Source organism: Chrysochloris asiatica, unplaced genomic scaffold (assembly GCF_000296735.1).
Source record: "Chrysochloris asiatica unplaced genomic scaffold, ChrAsi1.0 scaffold00130, whole genome shotgun sequence".
Taxonomy (NCBI): domain Eukaryota; kingdom Metazoa; phylum Chordata; class Mammalia; order Afrosoricida; family Chrysochloridae; genus Chrysochloris; species Chrysochloris asiatica.
This window is the reverse complement of record NW_006408648.1, coordinates 5,976,750-5,996,812: the sequence shown is the minus strand read 5'-3', so window position 1 is coordinate 5,996,812 and position 20,063 is coordinate 5,976,750. Positions and strand designations below refer to the sequence as shown.

Sequence of the window (20,063 nt, the reverse complement as noted above, 5' to 3'; positions counted from 1 at the left end):
TGGTTCAGAGTTCTGGGACCATCCCCTGAGCCTGCTTGGTCGGGTATTCTGTGTTGTTGTTGGCGGAGCTCTCTGAATCACATCCACCCAATCCGACATCTTGTTTGTTCTCCTGTAATTAAAATTTTAAAGATTCAAGTAAGCTATTGAGTTAATGTCCCCATTCTGAATATCTAGGTTTTTTTCTTGTTTTTTGTTACTATAAATCGCACATTATCATCTTGTTTCCATTTTTTTCCTTCCCTTTATTTATGTTATTTTGTTTATTTTTTTAGGTTCTATTCCCAAGTAAAATTTCTAAGTCAAGAATAATGAACACTCTGTAGCTGTTTATGTATTAACAAACTCCTTCTTAAAAGAAATATCTGATACGGTATCTTTCAAAACTAGCAAGTGTTTGGCTCGAGGAGGCAGAGTGACAGTATGGTGAGCAGAGGCAGGGGAAAAAAAATGTAAATTATAAATTAGCTTTTGACTAGATCATTTGTGAAGTCAAGCAAATTACAGCAAATATTTTTAAAGCTATTTTAGCATATCACAAGCCCCATTTTTTATATGAGACATGATCTTCTTGGAGTCCTGGTGTGGCACTTATAGGATAAGCACTGGACTGCTGACCACAAGGTTCAGCGGTTCAAATCCACCAGCAACTCCTAGGAAACCCTATACACGATCGCTATGAGTGGGAAGTGATTCAGTGGCACTTAGCAGCAACAACAGCATACTGTTCTTGGGGTCACAAGACATATACACTGAAACAATGAGATGATGACAAGATTCGTTTTTGTTTGTTTTAGTCTTAATTGATAGGGTTTTAGGTTACTGGAATATGGATATACAGAAAAGAGAGAGAGTTGTTTTTTCTTTTTAACTGTTTGTTGAGTTGAGTGAAGGTTTACAGAAAAGATCATCAGTTTTACATTTAATAAATCATGCTCTTTGTCTCATCTCACTGATTACAATCCCCTCCATGTAACCTTAATTATCCCTTGTCTACCTTATTGTTCTTATTTCCCTTCTACTCTCCTTCCTAACCCTTGACTTTGTCCTTAGGTAAATACTGCTCTTTTGATTTTAAGAGATTGGCCATTCCATGGTGAACATGCCTTATTAGTGTTGTTGTCCCCTTCTCCCACATATACATATTTACCACTTGACTGAAAATTGGGCAATGAGGGTAAGTTCCATCCCAGACCTGAAGGGTTCCTCCGGTGAGAGTCTTAAGTGGAGTAAATGAAATTTGATTTGATGAGAAAGTGGAATTGAAATTGGACTTTGAGAGTACAAGATTTGGAAAAAAGAAGAGTAAAGGAATCAAGAGTAATAGAATCAGGGCTACTGAGGCAGAACTACTTACTTATTGTGGAGAATGCTTGCTTGATGATTTTGAATCCAGATTTTGCCATTTACTAATATGTGAGCCAATTAATTACCCGCTCTTAGTTTCAAACTTCTCACCTGTAAAACAGATAGAATAATGTAAGAAAGTTACGAAGATATCAAATAAATTCAGGAGACTAGTTGACTTGTGGGAAGTGATCCCAGGTTGTTGCATGTTACAACTCCATATGGCATCATTCATGTTGCACTCTATGTGAATGATGTTCCCTGGAGCACTGTTCTAAAATAGAGAATAAATCATGTTCCTTTGAGGTTATACAGCACAGAGAAACTGATCAATCAGTGTTACCAGTTATCTATTTTTAACCAGAGGAATTAAATCATACAGAAGAATTTTGCATGTGTGTGAACTGGTGATAGTTTACATGAGTGAACATCGCTTTATACCATGGTTTCATTGCAATGATTATAATTTCCTCTGTGCATCATCAGTCAGCAGTATTTCCTTCCATTCCCTCTGTTTTTTGTTATTTTGTTTTTGAGGGGGGTGGGAGGATAGACACAAAAACACTCATGAATATATAATAATCTAAACAACCAGAGGGCACATTCTGCAAGCCTGCCTCCTGGCTACCAGCACTTAGTCCCTCTCTTTCCATGAGTCCAGAGTCCTCAGCTGCTCCGTCTCTCCATGTCCTCATCTCTGCCTCCATCTCTGGTGTTGCTGCTTCTCTGGATAGGGTCCCACATTCCACTTGTGCTCTTCTTCCTTGATGGTCCTAGGGGCCTCTGTTTCTGGACTATAAGGGTAACTACTCTTTCGTTTTTTTACAAAACTTTACCTTTAGAGTTGTGACAGTCACAGTTAGTTATGAAAACAACTACTCAGTATTGAATCAAAAAAATCTTATCCCCATCTCTTTTCACCAGGACGCCACTAGACAAGATGAAAACTATTCAGTGGGGACGCTATCTTCCCCCACACGCTTTTAAACTCCCACTTGAAACCTTGTAAATCAGTCACTTCGTGCCTTTATCGCCCCCTTATTTTAGATAGTCAATGTCTAAGTTGCACGTCCCTATCTACCATGTATACAAAGGGGATAGGATTGATAACTTGACATGAAGACTCCTTCCCTCTCAGTTGGTATTTTGAGCTACTACATCCATAAGTTTATCAAACGGCAGCAATTTACACTCATTTCCTTTATTAAAAATTTGTTTTATATCTTTCTCTAGTCAAGTTCTGATTATCAAGCCATCAAGGCTAGGTCAAATGGGTACTACATGCAAGTTTGAGCATTCTTGTGCATCTCCCCTCACTTCATATTAGTTGGATGCTTCATTCTCAGCTCTAGCCCTCTATGGCTATGTTCTTGTTCATGGGCTCTGGAGTCCCTAGGTCTTACCACACTTTGAACCAACCAGCCCTTCCTCTTCTCTCTCTCATCTCCAGGTCAACTGGAGTCTATGAAACGTGGTTGAACTTAGTCCATTTCTTCACTGCTGCCTTTTCCCCTCTTCCACTCACCAGTAGACCCATGTCATTGTGGGCAAGCTTACATGTATGCTTATGTGTTCCCTTTGAGTTTTAATTTTGGAGGGGAGTTTGTCCTGAAGGGACCCGATTGCTTGCCTTGATGACTTTCTAGTGAACAACTTGCTTGTTCTTATAGTAGCCAGTCATACTGCCATTTTTGTTATTTGGTTTTTCCTGATTATCTTTCTTTGAAGATGTATCTTTTGTTGCTCTAGCTGTTCCAGGCTGGTCTGGGAATGTCCCACCTCAGAAGATCTTTTTTCTTTTCTAGTGGGAATGTCCCACCTCAGAAGATCTGGATGGGACTCAGGATTCTACCTAAGGTCCTATACACTACAAAGGCTCCACAAGAGGCCTATTTCACTGGGCAAGTCGTAGAACCCCTTTTAGGTATTCCATTCAGTTATAGGCTGAAGACAGGCTTACATGCTTTTCTGTAATCATGTTTCCCAACATTCCTTTCTATCCCACACAATGTCTATTTTACAATAGTAGGCAAGGGAAACCAATATTCATAAGACAGTCACGCACCTTAGTATTATTTCCCCTTTTCAGACTATGCCTCGATCCCTGTATCACAGAGCCCTGTTGTTCCAAGGTTGAGCATACGTCACTATTTGCCTCTGTCCCACTTAGCCCGTGCAAACCTGTCTCAGTGTTTCCCTAACTACCTTGTTCTTCTACCCCCTCCCCCTTCTTGTGTATTGCCCTCCCCGATACCCAAACTGTGATGTGTCTACCCACTACCCTGTTCTCTACCATCCTCTCCCTCCATCCCCCCAAAACCCTACATCCCATCCCCACCGGTAACCAATAAATATTTTTCCCCCCTTTTAGTATGGGTATCTTTTCTTAAGCTTTTACAATAATGGTCTTATGCAATATTTGCCCTTTTGTGACTGACAAATTTCACTTAGCATAATGTCCTCAAGGTTTATCCATGTTATGTGGTGGCTTTCGGCTTCCTTGTTATTCTTCAAGGTAGCATAATACTCCATTGTGTGTATGCACCAAATTTTGTGTATCCATTCGTCCATTCATGGGCACTTAGGCTGTCTCCATCTTTTTCATGCAGAAGAATTTAATGTCCTCATTCTGAATATCTAGGTTGTTTTCTTTTCTTTCTTTTTTTTTAAATGTTTATTGTGAATTATGTGATAGTTTACATGGGAGAACATTAGCTTTACATTCATCCTATCCTATATAATTTCATTGCCATGGTTACGATTCCCTCCATGCATCATCAACCAACCAAAGGATATTACCCTGCAAGCCTGCCCTCCGGTTATCAGCACACAGCCCCTCTCCCTCCCTGAGTCTAGAGTCCCCAGCTGCTCCAGCTCTCCATGTCATCGCTGTGCCTCTATCTCTGGCATCACTGCTTTTCTAGGTAAGGTCCTACACTCTGCTCTTCTCCCTTGATGGTTCCAGGGACCTCAGCTCCTGGACTACAAAGTCAATCACTCCCCTCCTTTTGCTACAAAACGTCCACCTTTACATTTCCAACCCTCACAGTCAGTCCTGATAACAATTATTCATCATTGTACCACAGGGGACCTATCCTCATCTCCTTTCATTAGCCCCACCCAGACAGATTGGATACTATTCAGTGGAGATTCTACCTTCTCCGTGCCCTCTGGATCTAGGCTTCTTCTTGAAAGCTTATAAGCCATTCACTTCTTGCCTTTGTAGCCCCCCCATTTTGGGTAGCCAATGTCCAAGTTGCCCATCCCCATCTACTCTTTGTATGGAGGGGGTGGGAAGGATCCATGCTGTAGAGATTTGTTCCCTCGTTGAGTTGCTGCTTCCATAGGTGTAGGTCAAGTTCATCAAATTGTATCAGATTACTCTTTTTTTTTCCCTCTTCTTTCTTCTTCTAGTTGAACTCTGATCATCCAGTCATTAAAGCCAGTTCGAGTGGGTATTATCTGCACGTGTGGGTGTTCTTATACATATGCCCTTTCTTCTCATCAGCTGGGCGCTTCACTCTCCACTCTAGTCCTCGGTGGTTATGTCACTGACTCTGGGCCCAAGAGTCCCCAGGTCTTGCCACAATGCTGGCCATAGGTTGTTTTCTTGTTTTTTTTTTTTGTTACTATAAATAGCAATATATCATGAACAGTGGGGTCATAAACATGGGGAGGGATGTGATATCTTTAAGAAGAGTAGTGATACATGATTTGAATTAGAATTGAAGTGTAGATGAAAGCTGTGTTAGTAAACATTAACACAAGAGAATTGAAAATGAAAAGAAAATCCACAAACAAAATGAACTCTGGATAGAAAATTATGTGGAATAAAGAAACTAGCAGCACCACAAAAAAACACATAGCGAAATGACAGCAATCAATTCATACCTATCGATAATTATACTGAACATAAACGGATTAAATGTGCCAGTCAAGAGACAGAATAGAATGGGTAAGAAAACAGGATCCTTCAATATGCTGTCAAAAAGGTGGAGACATCCTAAATGCCCATCAACATAAGAATGGTTAAACAGACTTTGGTACTTACACACAATGGAGTACTACCCAACACTGACGAATAACAATGAATCTTAGAAATACCTCCTCACATTGTGGATGAACCTAGAAGATATTATGCTGAGTGAAATGACAAATGGACAAATATGAACACTGTTGTAAAAATTTAAGAAAAGGCTTTCTTGATAAAAAGTAACAATCTATAATTGTTAGGGAAGTGGGGGAAGGCAGGAGGGAAAATTATTCATGGACTGGAGGATAGACATACATTAACATGGGTAACAGGGCAGGCAATATACAGCATGAGAGAGGTTAGCAGAGGAAAGATGAAGGTAGAGATACAAGGAGGAATGCAAGACTTAAAGTGAATAGAGGTAAATGCAGGATCCTTCGCTATGCTAAATATAAGAGACACATCAAAAAGATGGAGATAACCCTTCAAGTCTGGAAAGGAACTCGTCCTCATATCCCAGCTTTCAGCCAAGCAGTAGCAGGTATATTGGGGGCACAGCAACACTAGTAAGATATTCTTAGTTTAAATGATGGAGTGGTCAATCATTCATAATTAAAAAGGCAACATTTACCTAATGATAAAGTTGAGAAGGAACAAGAAGGTGAATGAAATAAAAATAGGAACCTCGGGAGGAAGCAGGATAATTGTTGTTGCATGGAAGGATAATGTATTCATTAAGATGAAACAAAGTGTATGACTTGTTGAATGTAAAACTGATGATCCTATCTGTAAAGCTTCACTCAATTCACAACAAAAAGGTAAAAAAAAGAAAGAAAGAAAGAAAGCAGACATCCTAGTGCTCATCAACAGAAGAATGGTTAAACAAACTTTGGTACATACACACAATGGAATGCTATGCAGCACTGAGGAATAACAATGAATCTGCAAGAATAGAGATGTAACTTGTAAGTGAAAAAAAAAAATAAAGTAAAAGTCATATATGCTAACATTTTGATTCTTCTGAGTACACAAAACATTAGAAATCAGGGTGAAAGTATGTTAGAGAATGGGGCACAGGCAAAAAGGAGAGGTTTGGTGTATTCCCAGTTCTTTTGAAATGGTGAGTAGACAAGGTGCATTGCCTAGTGTAAATGGATAATGCACTGCTTAGATGGTTTTCTAGTTACAAAATACATGTGACTTCATCAAGCACAATAGACCTGAACTTTCCAAGCGTTTCACACTTGTCTTTCTTGAGACATGAGGGCTAATACAACAGAAGCTGGAGACCTGCATTATAGTTGTATGAGTTATTATATGAAGTGGAGTAAACCCTGAGAGGCAAGAATGAAACCCACAGTTCTGTGCTCCAAGTCAGTATCCAGCGGACAAAAATGAGATTAATAGGCATTTTGTGAAATATCGAGGTTACTCTTTGCCCAAGGGTTGCCTAATGTAGAAATTCTTAGAAACAACAATTCTTTCCATTACATTTGCTAACCATACTGGATTAGAATTTTGTGTTTGAGAGTGTTAATCTGAATTTGAGTAATGTTTCACTTTGATCTTCTCTTTAAGAAAGGTGTGGGGGAGGGGTGTGGGGGAATGCATGAAGAGGAATTTTTAAAAAGAAAAGAGAGCTTCCAAATTTTCCATAAAGTAAGTTTTATACTGTATAGTATAATACTCCAGCTGAATTTGCATTATTAATCCATGTCCTCTGTTCTGACCTCAAATGTAACGGTATCTTTTCAGAGAGTTGGAGAACGTTACTCAATCAAGACCTCACAGGTTTAGTCTCTCAACATTTCCCAAATGAATTTGTATTATATTTGTTATCCAAATGTAGATAGGTGGATGATCAATTCTATCCCCACCCCATTCTCTAATGATTAGTAAATATTCAGAAGGAATCCCTGGGTGACACAAGTGGCTAAGTGTTCCACTACTAACCAAATGGTTGGCAGTTCAAACCCTCTGTTTCCAAATGGTCACAGCCTTGAAATCCCTGTAGTGTCATTCTACTCTGCTGCTCATGGGGTTGCCAGGAGTTGGGAGTCAACTTGATGGCTACTACTTTGGTTTGGGGTTTTAAATATTCAGAAATATACCTGAACTGTGTGCTGGACTGCAAACTCTGTTTGAACCCACAATCACAATGGCGGCAGTTCAAGCTCATCAACTGTTCTTGGAAACCATATACAGGGTCACCATGGGTTGGAACCAACTCAGTGGCACTTATCAACAACATACCTCTGTTGTATAATTGGTTTAGTTTGGAGAACAGAAAATAAATCCTGACAGATATACCAGCCATTGAAAGAGAACTGAGATTGCTTCTGGAATCTCTTCTTAAGGTAATGAAAACAGAAGTATAGTCTTAACATAAGGAAATGAAGTAGACTAGTAGTTGACTTGTTAGAATTTGACCTGAGATAGATTTCCTTGGTAGAAGAAGAGGAAAAAGAAAGATAAGGGCAAAAACAATGAACAGATACCCATTATGTTTTGTTTTTACTATTTTGAGAACAATCTTGTGCCTGATTAGGATTTTTGCCAAGCTACACAAAATCAATGGGTTCTTTATTTGATAAGATTTTATTATGGAAAGAGAAAGTCAAAGGTAGAAAAATTAGCATAGATATATATTTTTTAAATCTCTTAAATTAAAAACCTTAAAGATTATAATATTCTCATTTAAGCTCTTTTACACAAAGATACTAACAGGTGTGCCATCCCAAGTAAATGTGGAACGTGACAGTAGATAAAATTGTATAGAATCGGGGGCTTTGAAACCGTATGCTATTGTTTAAATAGAAATTAATTATGTCTTAGGCAGTTATTTGGAACCATGACCCCATTGACATGAAAGTAAAGATTTTGAAAGGGCTGTTTTATTGACTGATGCAAGAGCTACACAGGGACTTTTTAGTGACATTAAGACTACATGAGAAACCTCAGGGTCTCATACCTGCCCCTAAAATTCTCTTTAATCCCCAGGTTTCTTCTTGACAACTCCAAGAATGAATGACCTTCAAAACATATATGTTTCAGGATAGGTTTGACATGTGCAGTCCCTTCCAAATTTCAATTTACTTAGATAGTTTTAGTCTTGAAAAAGGCAAGTATTTTGTTCTTAAAACATCTTGAATATAATTTACAGGTAAGTAGTAGTGTGGCACTGTAGAATAAAGCATTGGACTACAAGGTTGGTTTGAACCACAAGGTCAGCGGTTCAAAGTCACCAACTGCTCTCTGGAAAACCTATATAGGGTTGCTATGAGTTGGGCCCAACTTGACAGCACTTAACAACAATAATAGCAGTATCCCCAGGCAGGTGAGTTTCTGTTGAGACATCCTACACTCGTTTTTAAAAACCCTTAAAAAAGCAGTGTGGAAAAGAGGCAAGAATGACACAAGCCCATTCATCCCTGAATCCAGTGCCTGTGCCTGCACCCTGTCACCCTAGCCACCATAGCCAAGATATAGGCTGACGGGGATGTTAAAGGGAGAAAAAGCCAAGGTGAAGGATGAACCTCAAAGGAGATCCACAAGGTTATCTGCAAAGACTGCTCCTCCTCGGAAGCCAGAGTCTAAGTCCCTGCAAGGAAGGGAGAGAAGGAACCAAAGGGAAAAAGGGGAAAGCTGATCGTGGCCAGGATGGGAATAATCTTAAAGAAAATGGAGATGCCAAAACAGATCAGGCACAGAAAGCTGAAGGTGCTGGAGATGCCAAGTGAAGTGAGTGCATTTTGATAACTGGACCTCTGGAGACTGGACAGTTTGAAATGCTATTTTTACCAAGTTTTATAAAAATGCAGAGTTTTGTTTTGTTTTTTTAAGCTATGTTGTTAGAACAGAAAACCATTGATTTTTGGGAAAGGGGCAAGTGTCACTAATACAGTGTCTCCAAAGCTGGACTGATATGGAAACAAACACCTTTCCCATCTAGTTTGTTTTATTTTTTCTCCCCATCTAGTTTTGAGAGACTCCCTCTTGGTTCCCAGGAGGAGGGATTCCCTGACGTTAACACACATTAGCCACCTTGGCACAAATGCCGTGTGGTGTGGAAAAAGTAGAATTTGTTTTCACGTTTTCATGTCTTCTTCCCCCCTCTGCCTTCAGCATAGACTTGACTCCCATAAACCCAGAGACCTCTTGGGACCTGACCTCAGAAAACTGGTTGTTCATGTGTCAGGCAGTCTGGACTTTTCCAGTGATGCCATCTCAGTGTTCTTGTTGTTAGGTGCCATCTAGTCAGTACCGACCCATAGCAACCTTATGCACAACAGAACGAAACACTGCCCGATCCTGGTCCAACCTCACTACTGCTGCCACTTGGCCAGTCCATCTCGTTGGGGGTCTTTCTCTTTTTCTCTGACCCGCCACCTTACCAAATATGATATCCTTCTCCAGCGACTGGTCCCTCCTGACAATATGTCCGAAGTATGAGAGACGAAGTTTGACCATCTTGGCCTCTAAGGAGCACTCTGGCTGCGCTTCTTCCAAAACAGATCTATTGGTTCTTTTGGCAGCCCATGGCACTTTCAGTATTCTTCTCTAACACCATAACTCAAAAGCATCAATTTTTCTACAGTCTTTCTTATTCATTGTCCAGCTTTCGCATGCTTATGAGGTTATTAAAAATACCATGGCTTGGGGCAGGCGCACCATAGTCCTCAAGCTGACGTTTTTGTTCTTCAGCACTTTAAAAAGTTCCTGTGCAGCAGATTTGCCTAATCTGATCTCTTGACTGCTGCTTCCGTGAGTGTTGATAGTTGATCCAAGAAGAATGAAGTCCTTGGCAACTTCAATCTTTTCTCCATTGATAAAAATGTTGTTTATTGGTCCAGTGGTGAGGATTTTTGTTTTCTCGACATTGAGATATAATCCGTACCGAAGGCTGTGCTCTTTGATCTTCATCAGTAAATGTTTGACGTCCTCTTCACTTTCAGCAAGCAAGGCTGTATCATCTGCATATTGCAGGTTGTTAATGAGTCTTACTGCAATCCTGACACCACGTTTTTCTTCATATAACCAAGGTTCTCAGATAATTTGCTCAGCATACAGGTTGAATAAGTATGGTGAAAGAATACAACCTTGTCGCACACCTTTTTAAATTTTAAACCATTCAGTGTTCCCATGCTCTGTTCGATCAACTGCCTCTTGATCCAGGTACAGATTCCTTATGCCTCATCTCAGTGGCACCCCGCAAAAGTGGAGCAGTTCCTTTGTTTAAATTGTGGGTCTTCAGGTTCGTAATTCTTCCATTTACATTTCCTTCTCTGAAAGGCAGAGCTACCTCATGAAAAATTGTTAAACAACATGCTAAATGTGAAATATCAACCTTTACTCTAAACTTTCCCTGTTCAGAACATCAGATGAAGACTTCACTGGGTTTTATAGTGCGTTTCTGATTTTGGTAGTCCATTGAACAAGGGAGTTTGAAAGTTGTTGTTTATTGTTAACAATTGTCTTCCCATGCCCTGCCTGAATACAATGATTGTTTATGAAAAGTATGTTTAATAAAGCTGGATGCAGTTTGAAAAAAAGGGAAAAAAAATACTTCAAATATATATGTGTATTTTATATGTGCTATATATACTGAAACCAGAATATGTTCGGTGTCAGTGCTAAATTACATGAAAATAATCTATTTTATGTCAAGGGATGTAGATTTTATTTTCAGAAAAATATTTTTGCCTGTTCTCAGATTTACTTGTTGTTAAATGCTGTGAAGTTGTTTCGGACTCATAGAGACCCTATATAGGGTTTCCCAAGAGTGGCTAATGGGCTTGAACTGTTGACCTATGATTCAAGCCAACCTAGCATTATCCTACAGTGCCAAACCAGGACTCTATAGGTCCCATGAAAATGTCTTCTGTCCTGGCTTTTTATTTCTCTAATGGATATTAACAAGTGTTCATAACACCCGAGTTTTGCTTTGTCTTGCATCCAGGAGCCTGAAGAAATAAATGCTGACGATGAGGTGGAGGATACCTGTGATGATAAGGAGGATGACTTGGGGGCTGTGGAAGAGCAGCGCAGTGTTATCCTGCATCTCCTGTCACAGCTCAAGCTGGGCATGGATTTGACAAGAGTAAGTAATGGGATACGCTGCTTGGAAAATCATTAAATCAAGACTCTAGTTGTTCATTGTTAATGTTGTCAGGACTTTTACTCTTTATAATTTGCTTAGTCTCTTAATCAGTGCTTATTATTCATTTTTTAAAATGTAGTGATTTTCGGTGGTGGAGGCAGTTGCATGGCAAATAAAGACACACATTTTGTTTCTGTCGAACTTGTGAGTGGTTCTTCGTTCGATATAGTAAATTGAAATTTTTTTAAAGCAGAAATTTTATATTTTAATCTATTTCTGTGGGGTTATCTACTCTGAATTAATATCGACACCAAACCATGACAGGGAGTGACACTTCTATTTTATTCTTAGTTCCCACATTCCGATAGTCACTTTTGGATATTATTTATAACAGGGGTCAGCAAACTTTTTTTGTAAAAGTTCAAATAGTCAATATTTTCAGGTATGTAGGTATCAGAGTGTGGTGGCTCCAAATGATAACCACTGGACTGCGAACCACAAGGTCCGCAGTTTGACTCCAGCACTTGCTCCACGGGACAAAGATGAGGCTTTCTGCTCCTGCAGAGATTTTAAATCCTTGGAAACCCTGTACAGGGCCGCTATGAATCAGACTGATTCCATGACACTTAACAATAGCAACAGTGTGGGTATTGGTCTGTCTTGCAGTTATACAGGTCTATCTTTGTAGCATGCAAGTAAGCATCTTTAATTGGGTATGACTGTGCTCCAAAAAACATTATCAAAATAGCAGACCAATGTATTCTGAAATTAAGTAATAATATCATCACCTACAAGCTTTTTAAAAATGCAGAATCTCAGGCCCTAATCCCAAACCTAGTAGGCCTGAAACTGTATTTTAATAGGATCCCAGGAGATTCATTTGTACATTAAAGAAATATTATTCTGTAGTTAGTTTTGGTTTTAGGCTAAGCTTTGCTCTTTCCAGTTTATTCAATTAGTGTAGCTTAATTTATTTTAGGAGTCCTGGTATGGTACTGGATGATGAGCACTGAACTGATAACTGTAAGGCTGGTGGTTCAAACCCACCAGTCGTTCCTTGGAGACCCTAAACAGTGTCATTATGAGTCTGAACAGATCGATGGCACATAGCAGCAACTTGCTTTAATAATTAATCCAAGACAATTAATTTAATAAGCAAATCAAGTTCAGAAACTGTACTGTGGATAGTGATTTATGTATTCCTGTGGGCTTATCTACTTGGAATTACTATTAGTAAGGAATTTTTATATCACTGAAGATAGTGGAAATGTAGATTAAAAAGGTACCTATTTTCAGTGAATTGTTTACCTGGAAATAATAGAAAGTGTTCTATTAAGTGTTCACTTTGAAGCATTTCAAAGTCCAAAACACATTTTTTTACTTAAACTTCCTATATTTTCTAGGAAGTTTTAAAATTAAATAAATTGAATAAAAAGCCTATTAAGAAACTATATACAATAGGATAAATGTAAAACTTATGTTCTCCCATGTAAACTGTCACATAATTCACAATAAAACATTAAAAATAAATAAATAAATAACACGCTAGTTCTTCCAAATAGCTTTCTTTGCAAAGTGTTCACTAGTTTACTAGCAACCTTATCATTTTGGAGCAATATTGTAATAAACTTTTTCTGAGTTAAAAAAAAAAAAAGCCTATTAAGAAGCAGATTTTTAGGAATTAATAGTGAAGTTTATTATCCTTTGATCTAACCTCAGATATTTCATCTGTTTATTGTTTTTATTCAAGTAATATTAGTTGTTCAGAAAAGACATTATTGTGAAATTGCTTTAAATTAATAGTCAGTTGAGAGGTTTGTTTGGTATTGTTGTTGTTGTTAAGTGCCGTCAAGTCAGTTCTGACTCATAGTTACCCTGTATGGGGTTTCCAAGGAGCAGCTGGTGAGATTGAACCACCGACCTTGCAATTCAAACTGACCTTGTAGTCTAGCTAGCGCATTAACCCACAGTGCTACACCTTGCTGTCCCTTAATAGATTTAGATTTGCAAAGTGTAAGATCAGTGTTGAGGTGTATGAAATGTAACTTAGAACATTGGAAAAGAACGTACTGTGGTAGTAATCAAGGAGTGACACAGTAGTTAGGTACTTAGCAGCTAACTGGTGAGTTGGTGGTTTGAACCTGCCAGCTGCTCCCCAGGAGAAAGATGTGACATGCTGTTTCCGTAAGGAAGTGCTGTGGGACAGTTCTACTCTGCCCTGTAGGGGCACTATGAATTGAAATCGACTGGAAGGCAGTGGGTTTGGTGTTTTGAGTTTATCACACCACCTCTCTGGCACAACAGAACTCTCACGTGAGTGATTACTTTCAAATCTTTTTCATATTATCGTAATTTGTATATAATATTGTTACTTTTTTTTTCCAGTTAATGTGTTTTCTTTGTGAAATTCTTATATATACAGAAGACTGAATAGAATTTAAATATATTAACTTCTCAAAGACGAACCATGAAATAAATATCCATGTACCCACCTCTCAGGTTAAACTATAGAACACTGACAAAGCTGGAAACTCTACTTTTTCCTAGATGTAGGTCACTTAACCTGACCTTTGTGTTGATCACCTCCTGCTTTTCTTATAGTTTTATCCCAGTTTTGACTTTACAAGGGGAAGTCAAAAGGTATTGCTACAAAATCATAGAAATTTTATCAAACAAAATATCAAAATGTGAAGCTATTGTTTCTCAACATATACTCCATGTAGGTTTATACACATCCGATGGCAGTGTTTCCATCTCTGTAACACTTTCATGAAGAATTCTGTACTCTTTGACTTAAACCACGTCACAAAGGCAGTATTGGCATCCTCAAGGGACTCAAATCATATTCCTTTTAAATGCTCTTTGAGATTGAAGAATAAAAAGCCATCTGAAGGGATGAGATCAGGCTGTGAATAGGATAAAGTTTCCCAATGATTTCTCATAGGACAGTCCTTGTTGTTGCTGTTGTTAAGTGCCGTTGAGTTGGTTCCGACCCATAGCTACCCTGTATAGGGTTTCCAAGAAGCAGCTAGTGAGCTTGAACAGCCAACGTTACAGTTCAAATGGCTTCGAAGTCTGGCGCATTAACCCACAGCGCCACACCAGGACTCCAGGACAGTCTTTACTACCCTTGAAAAATGATCAGGTGCATTGTGATGGGGAAAAATTCTTGGCACACCTTTCCTGACCTTTTTTCTTACCAAATGCAGTTTTTAGTTTTCTTAAAACTTCTTCATCATAAGTCCCCATGATGGTCCTGTGACCTTTGAGAAAATCTATCATGATTACCCCCTTTGAAACACCAAAAATCAGTTGCCATAACCTTCTAAGCTGACCACTGTCTTGAATTTAACTGGCCCAGTAGATCCCCTTGGAAGCCACTGTTTTGATTGGACCATTTTGGGGGAGGTACCTTAATGAGACTAAGACAAGTGTTTTACTGGGAGAACTTGTCTGCAGCCATCTACTGATCAGAGACATATTCAGACTTGATTTACTTTTAGCGTAGTGGTTACGAATCGGGCTGCTAATCTCTTGTTCAGCAGTTTGAAACTACCAGCTGTTCCGAGGGAGAAAGATGAGGCTTTCTGCTCCCGTAAAGATTTGTTGTTGTTGTTATTGTTACATGCCATCAGTTCCGACCAATAGCAACCTTATGCACAGCAGAACTAAAAACTGTCCGATCCTGGGCCAACCTCACTACTGTTGCCACACTTGAGTCCGTCGATGCTGCCACTTGGCCAGTCCATCTTGTTGGGGGTCTTCCTCTTTTTCTCTGACCCTCCACCTTACCAGACATGATATCCTTCTCCAGTGATTGGTGCCTCCTGACAATATGTTCAAAGTATGAGAGACGAAGTTTGGCCATTTTAGCCTCAAGGAGCAATCTGGCTGCACTTCTTCCAAAACGGATCTTTTGGTTTTTTTGACAGCCCATGGCACTTTCAATATTCTCTTTGAACACCACAACTCAAAAGCATCAATTCTTCTATGGTCTTCCTTATTCACTGTCCAGCTTTCGCATGCATATGAGGTTACTGAAAACACCATGGTTTGGGTCAGGTGCACCTTAGTCCTCAAGCTGACATCTTTGCTCTTCAACACTTTAAAAAGGTCTTTTGCAGCAGATTTGCCTAATGCAATGCGTCCTTTGATTTCTTGACTGCTGCTTCCATGAGTGTTGATAGTTGATCCAAGAAGAATGAAGTCCTTGACAACTTCAGTCGTTTCTCTGTTGATAAGATTGTTGTTTATTGGTCCAGTGGTGAGGATTTCTGTTTTCTTTATATTAAGATGCAATCCATACTGAAGACTGTGTTCCTTGATCTTCATCAGTAAATGTTTAAAGTCCTCTTCACTTTCAGCAAGCAAGGTTGTATCATCTGCATATCACAGGTTGTTAATGAGTCTTCCTCCAATCCTGATGCCACGTTTTTCTCCATATCACCAAGCTTCTCCGATTATTTGCTCAGATACAGGATGAATAAGTATGGTGAAAGAATACAACCTTGTTGCACACCTTTTTTTAAATTTTTAAACCATTTTGTGTTCCCTTGTTCTGTTCAAACAAGAGGCCGTAAAGATTTACAGCCTCAGAAACCCTGTACAGGCAGCTATGAGTCGGAACCAACTCCACGGCACACAATAACAACAAATCCTTGTATAGGACTCACTAAGTTAGAACACATGATGTGAGCCAAAAGCTGAATGTCCAACAAAAGTATGGGCTTAGAAGTTAAGCATGGCATACCTCCATTTCTCAGAAGTAGACCAAAACCAGAACATACCTGTAGATGAAATAAGTATCTCCATTCAATCCAGCCTGGTGACAGTGAAAAAAGTAGATGTCATCAGAAACCAGCAGATGTCATCAGAAACCAAAGAGAGGTTACCCAACAGAATGGGCACAAATATGAATTTCTTCTAATCAGTTGGCCAGGTCTTCCAAATTTCTCGGCATAGGTGAGTGAATGCCTCCAGTGCTGCATCAGTTTGTTGAAAGATTTCATTTGTGTTCCTTCATTCCCAAAACCTTGTTCTTTGCCAGTGCCTTCAATGTACCTTAAACTTTTTCCTTCTGTATCATTGATTCTTGATCATCTGCTACCTGTTGAAATGTTGAACATTGACCATTTCTTTTTGATACAGTGACTGTGGATTCCTCTCATCTTCTTTTGATGCTTTCTGTATCATTCAGTATTATGCCCACTGAATCCTTCAGTTTTCTAATCAATGCTTGAAAAAAAAAAATTTTTTTTTTTTTTCCAGTTATTTTAGCTTGAGAACTGCTGAGTGTGTTCTTCCTTTTTAGTTTTCTAACTCCAGGTCTTTGCACATTACTTTATTACGTTTGACTTTCTGTTTTCAAGCTGCCCTTTGAAATTTTCTGTTCAGCTCTTGTACCTCCTCATTTCTTCCATTTGCTTTAGCATCTCTATGCTAAAGAGCAAGTTTCAGAGTCTCTCCTTACATCCATTTTGGTCTTTTCCTGCCTTCATGTATTCTTAATGATCTCTTGCTGTCTTCCTTTATGATATTCTTAATGTCATCCCACAGTTCCTCTGATCTTTGGTCATGAATGTCAAATCTGTTCTTGAGATGATTTCTAAATTCATGTGGGCTATTTCTAGGTCATATTTTGGCTCTCGTGGACTTGTTTTAATTTTCTTAGCTTCAGCCTGAACTTGCATTTCAGCAGTTGATGGTCTGTTGAACAGTTGATGATACGGAGCTTTTCCACCACCTCTTTCCACAGATGTAGTCAATTTGGTATCTGTGTTCTGCCTGGTGAGGTCCATATGTATGTTGTTGTTGTTGTTAAGTACCATGGAGTCGGTTCTGACTCCTAGTGACCCTACAGCATGGTTTCCAAGGCTATAAATCTTTATGGGAGCAGAAAACCTCATCTGTCTCCCGCGGAATAGCTGGTAGTTTCGAACTGCTGACCTTGGAGTTAGCAGCCCAATTCATAACCAATAAACTACCAGAGTTCCTTCCATGTGTATAGTGGTTTTTTATGTTGTTTAAAAGAGGTATTTGCAATGAAGAAGTCATTGGTCTTGCAAAATTCTGTCATGAAATCTCCAGCATTGTTTCTTTCTCCAAGGTCTTATTTTTTTATGACTGATCTTCTTCCTTGTTTCCAGCGTTTGCATTCTAATCACCAGTAATTATCAATGAATCTTTTTTTAACTTTTTATTGTAAATTGAGTGAAGGTTAACAGAGAAAATCAAGAGCTCTGCTTTCAACCAGTCGTATAGTTTGTTTCATCTAAATGATTGCAATCCCTTCCTGCAACAACAGTTATCCTGCTTCCTCACTATGACTTCCTTCTTACATCATATTTTTCACAAATTAACAAAGCAAAAATATTTGATGTACACATACAAAACAAAAATGTATATATTCATGTATATTCAAGAGAACATATTTTACAGCTCAGCCTCTTTGCCTGCAGGCACACAGCCTTTCTCAGTCCATGGGCCTAGAGTCCTCAGCTGCTCTCTCTCTCTCCATGCCTCTTCCATCACCTCTGCTGTCACTGCTTTTCTAGCTAGGACCTCACACTCCACTCATAATCTTCCTTCTTGATGGCCCTGGGGTCGTCTCTTCGTGAAATGAAAGATTACCTACTCCTCTCTTTCAGTTACACATCTTCTACAATTACAGTTGTGACTATCACAATTAATCCTGCTAACGGTTACTCACTATTGAATCATAAAATCCTATGACCATCATTCCCCCATCCATTTTCACTAGATCCATCTGGGAAAGAGGAAACCTATTCAATGGGGAATATGCCTTACCCTCCTCATTTTGAAACTGAGCACACTCATGAAAGATTTTAAGCCAACCACTTCATGCTTCTTCTCCCCCTACCCCTTTTTTTCTTAAGTGAAAGGTTTACTGGCTAAATAACATTTGAAAATCACTAATAAAATTAATTCGCCGTATTTTACAGATAAAAAAATGAGGTCCAGAGGAATCTGATGTCTTATTCAAGATCATAAAAGCAGTTAATATCAATTGCAAAACAAGAATTTTACTAATTTTGCTCCCTATATTGAGATTCATCTCTCCAGTTGTTCCACAAACATTTCCTGCCTCAAGTTTTTTGTGAGTTTATGTTAACAGAGTAAAAAGTTTTGAAGTTTCTGGTAAACGCTCATGACTGGGTTCATATTAAAATTTCACAGGTGATCCAACTGACTGCTACCATGCTCCCAAATCAATACACTTTCAATATGAGGATATCAGGAAACTCTCTGCTAATAATAGTTCTGACACGTAGGCATAGGTATGACAGGTTTCAGTTTCTGTTCACTTTTAAGTTTTTCCTACCCCTTTTACAATTAATTATACAAGGTTTAGTGGAGAGTTTCTTGAAGGCTTACTTATCTAGGAAGAAACTCTAAAGTACAAATGCATGTTGGTACTAGAAGCTTATGCTTTATAATTACAAGAAGCCTATAAGAAATCTTTTGAATGACTGCATCTGGCTTTATGCAATAAAAAGTACAAATGAATAAAAATCTTAGTATATCGTCCCCCATTTTTTTTTTTTTTATCAATTTCAGACTAAAGAAGGATGTAGAATTTTTCCGTTTCATCATCATTAGCTTTAGTGGTTAGTGCCTGTTTAAATAATATGTTATTAATTGGTTTTCTGTGTTGTGGTGATTGTTAAGTGCTGTGGAGTTGGTTCCAACTCATAGTGACCCTGTATAGGATTTCCAAGGAGCAGCTGGTGAGTTTGAACCACTGGCTTTGCAGTTCAAACCAACCTTATGGTCCAGAGCGTATCCTACAGCACCAGGCATATGGTTTTATCCTATCATAGATAGCGTTATACTTCAAGAAACATCTGAAATATTCTTTTTGATGATGAATACTGCTATTCCTCTTGAGTTTTGTCATTCTGGCATAGTAAACCATATGCTTGTCAGATTCAAAATGACCAATCTCAGTCCATTTCAGCTCACTAATGCCTATGATACCATCGTTTTGTGTTCCATTTCAGTTTTTGACCATTTCCAATTTTCCTAGGTTCAGACTCCATGCTTTCCATGTTCTGATGATTAATGGATGTCTGCAGTTGTCTGTTGTCTGTTGTGCATAAGTCAGAACCAGCTCTATGGCACACTACCAAGAATAACAGTTTGCTTTTTTCACCCTTTTTTCCCTTTAGCATCGTTTTTCTCCACCAGATCAAGAATTACTTGGTACTGTCAGTTCCCAAGCCTTTTCAGGATTCTGTAGTGTAAACTATAAGATCAACTTTCTAGTTAACAACTCCCAAAATTTTGCTTTTTGTCTTCTCTCCTGATATCTCTGGATATGTCTTTATATGAAATTTACTTTATAATTTCAGGTAGAAATTAAATAGAATTGCAGATATTCAGGTGTGACACTGTAGGATAAGCACTGGACTGCAAGGTCTATTTGATCTGCAAGGTTGGTTCAAACTCACCAGCTACTCCTCGGAATCCCTATACAGGGTTGCTATGATTAGAACCAACTTGACGGCACTTAACAACAAATACAATGTCTGAGCTTGAAACAGCCAGTATTTTTTGTTGCTGTTCAGGGTCGCTATGGGTCGGAACTGACTCGACGGCACTTAACAACAATAACAACAACAA

The 20,063-nt window shown here is 38.8% G+C and overlaps 1 protein-coding gene across 1 annotated transcript in view; it reads left to right on the top strand.

Annotated features, from left to right (window-relative positions):
* Window positions 1–20,063, top strand: part of OSBPL11 (oxysterol binding protein-like 11) — a 185,246-nt gene that overhangs the window by 109,143 nt on the left and 56,040 nt on the right. The window contains exon 8 of the mRNA XM_006869375.1: window positions 11,280–11,420. Within this exon, the coding sequence (XP_006869437.1) occupies window positions 11,280–11,420 (141 nt within the window). The remainder of the gene's footprint in view (window positions 1–11,279; window positions 11,421–20,063) is intronic.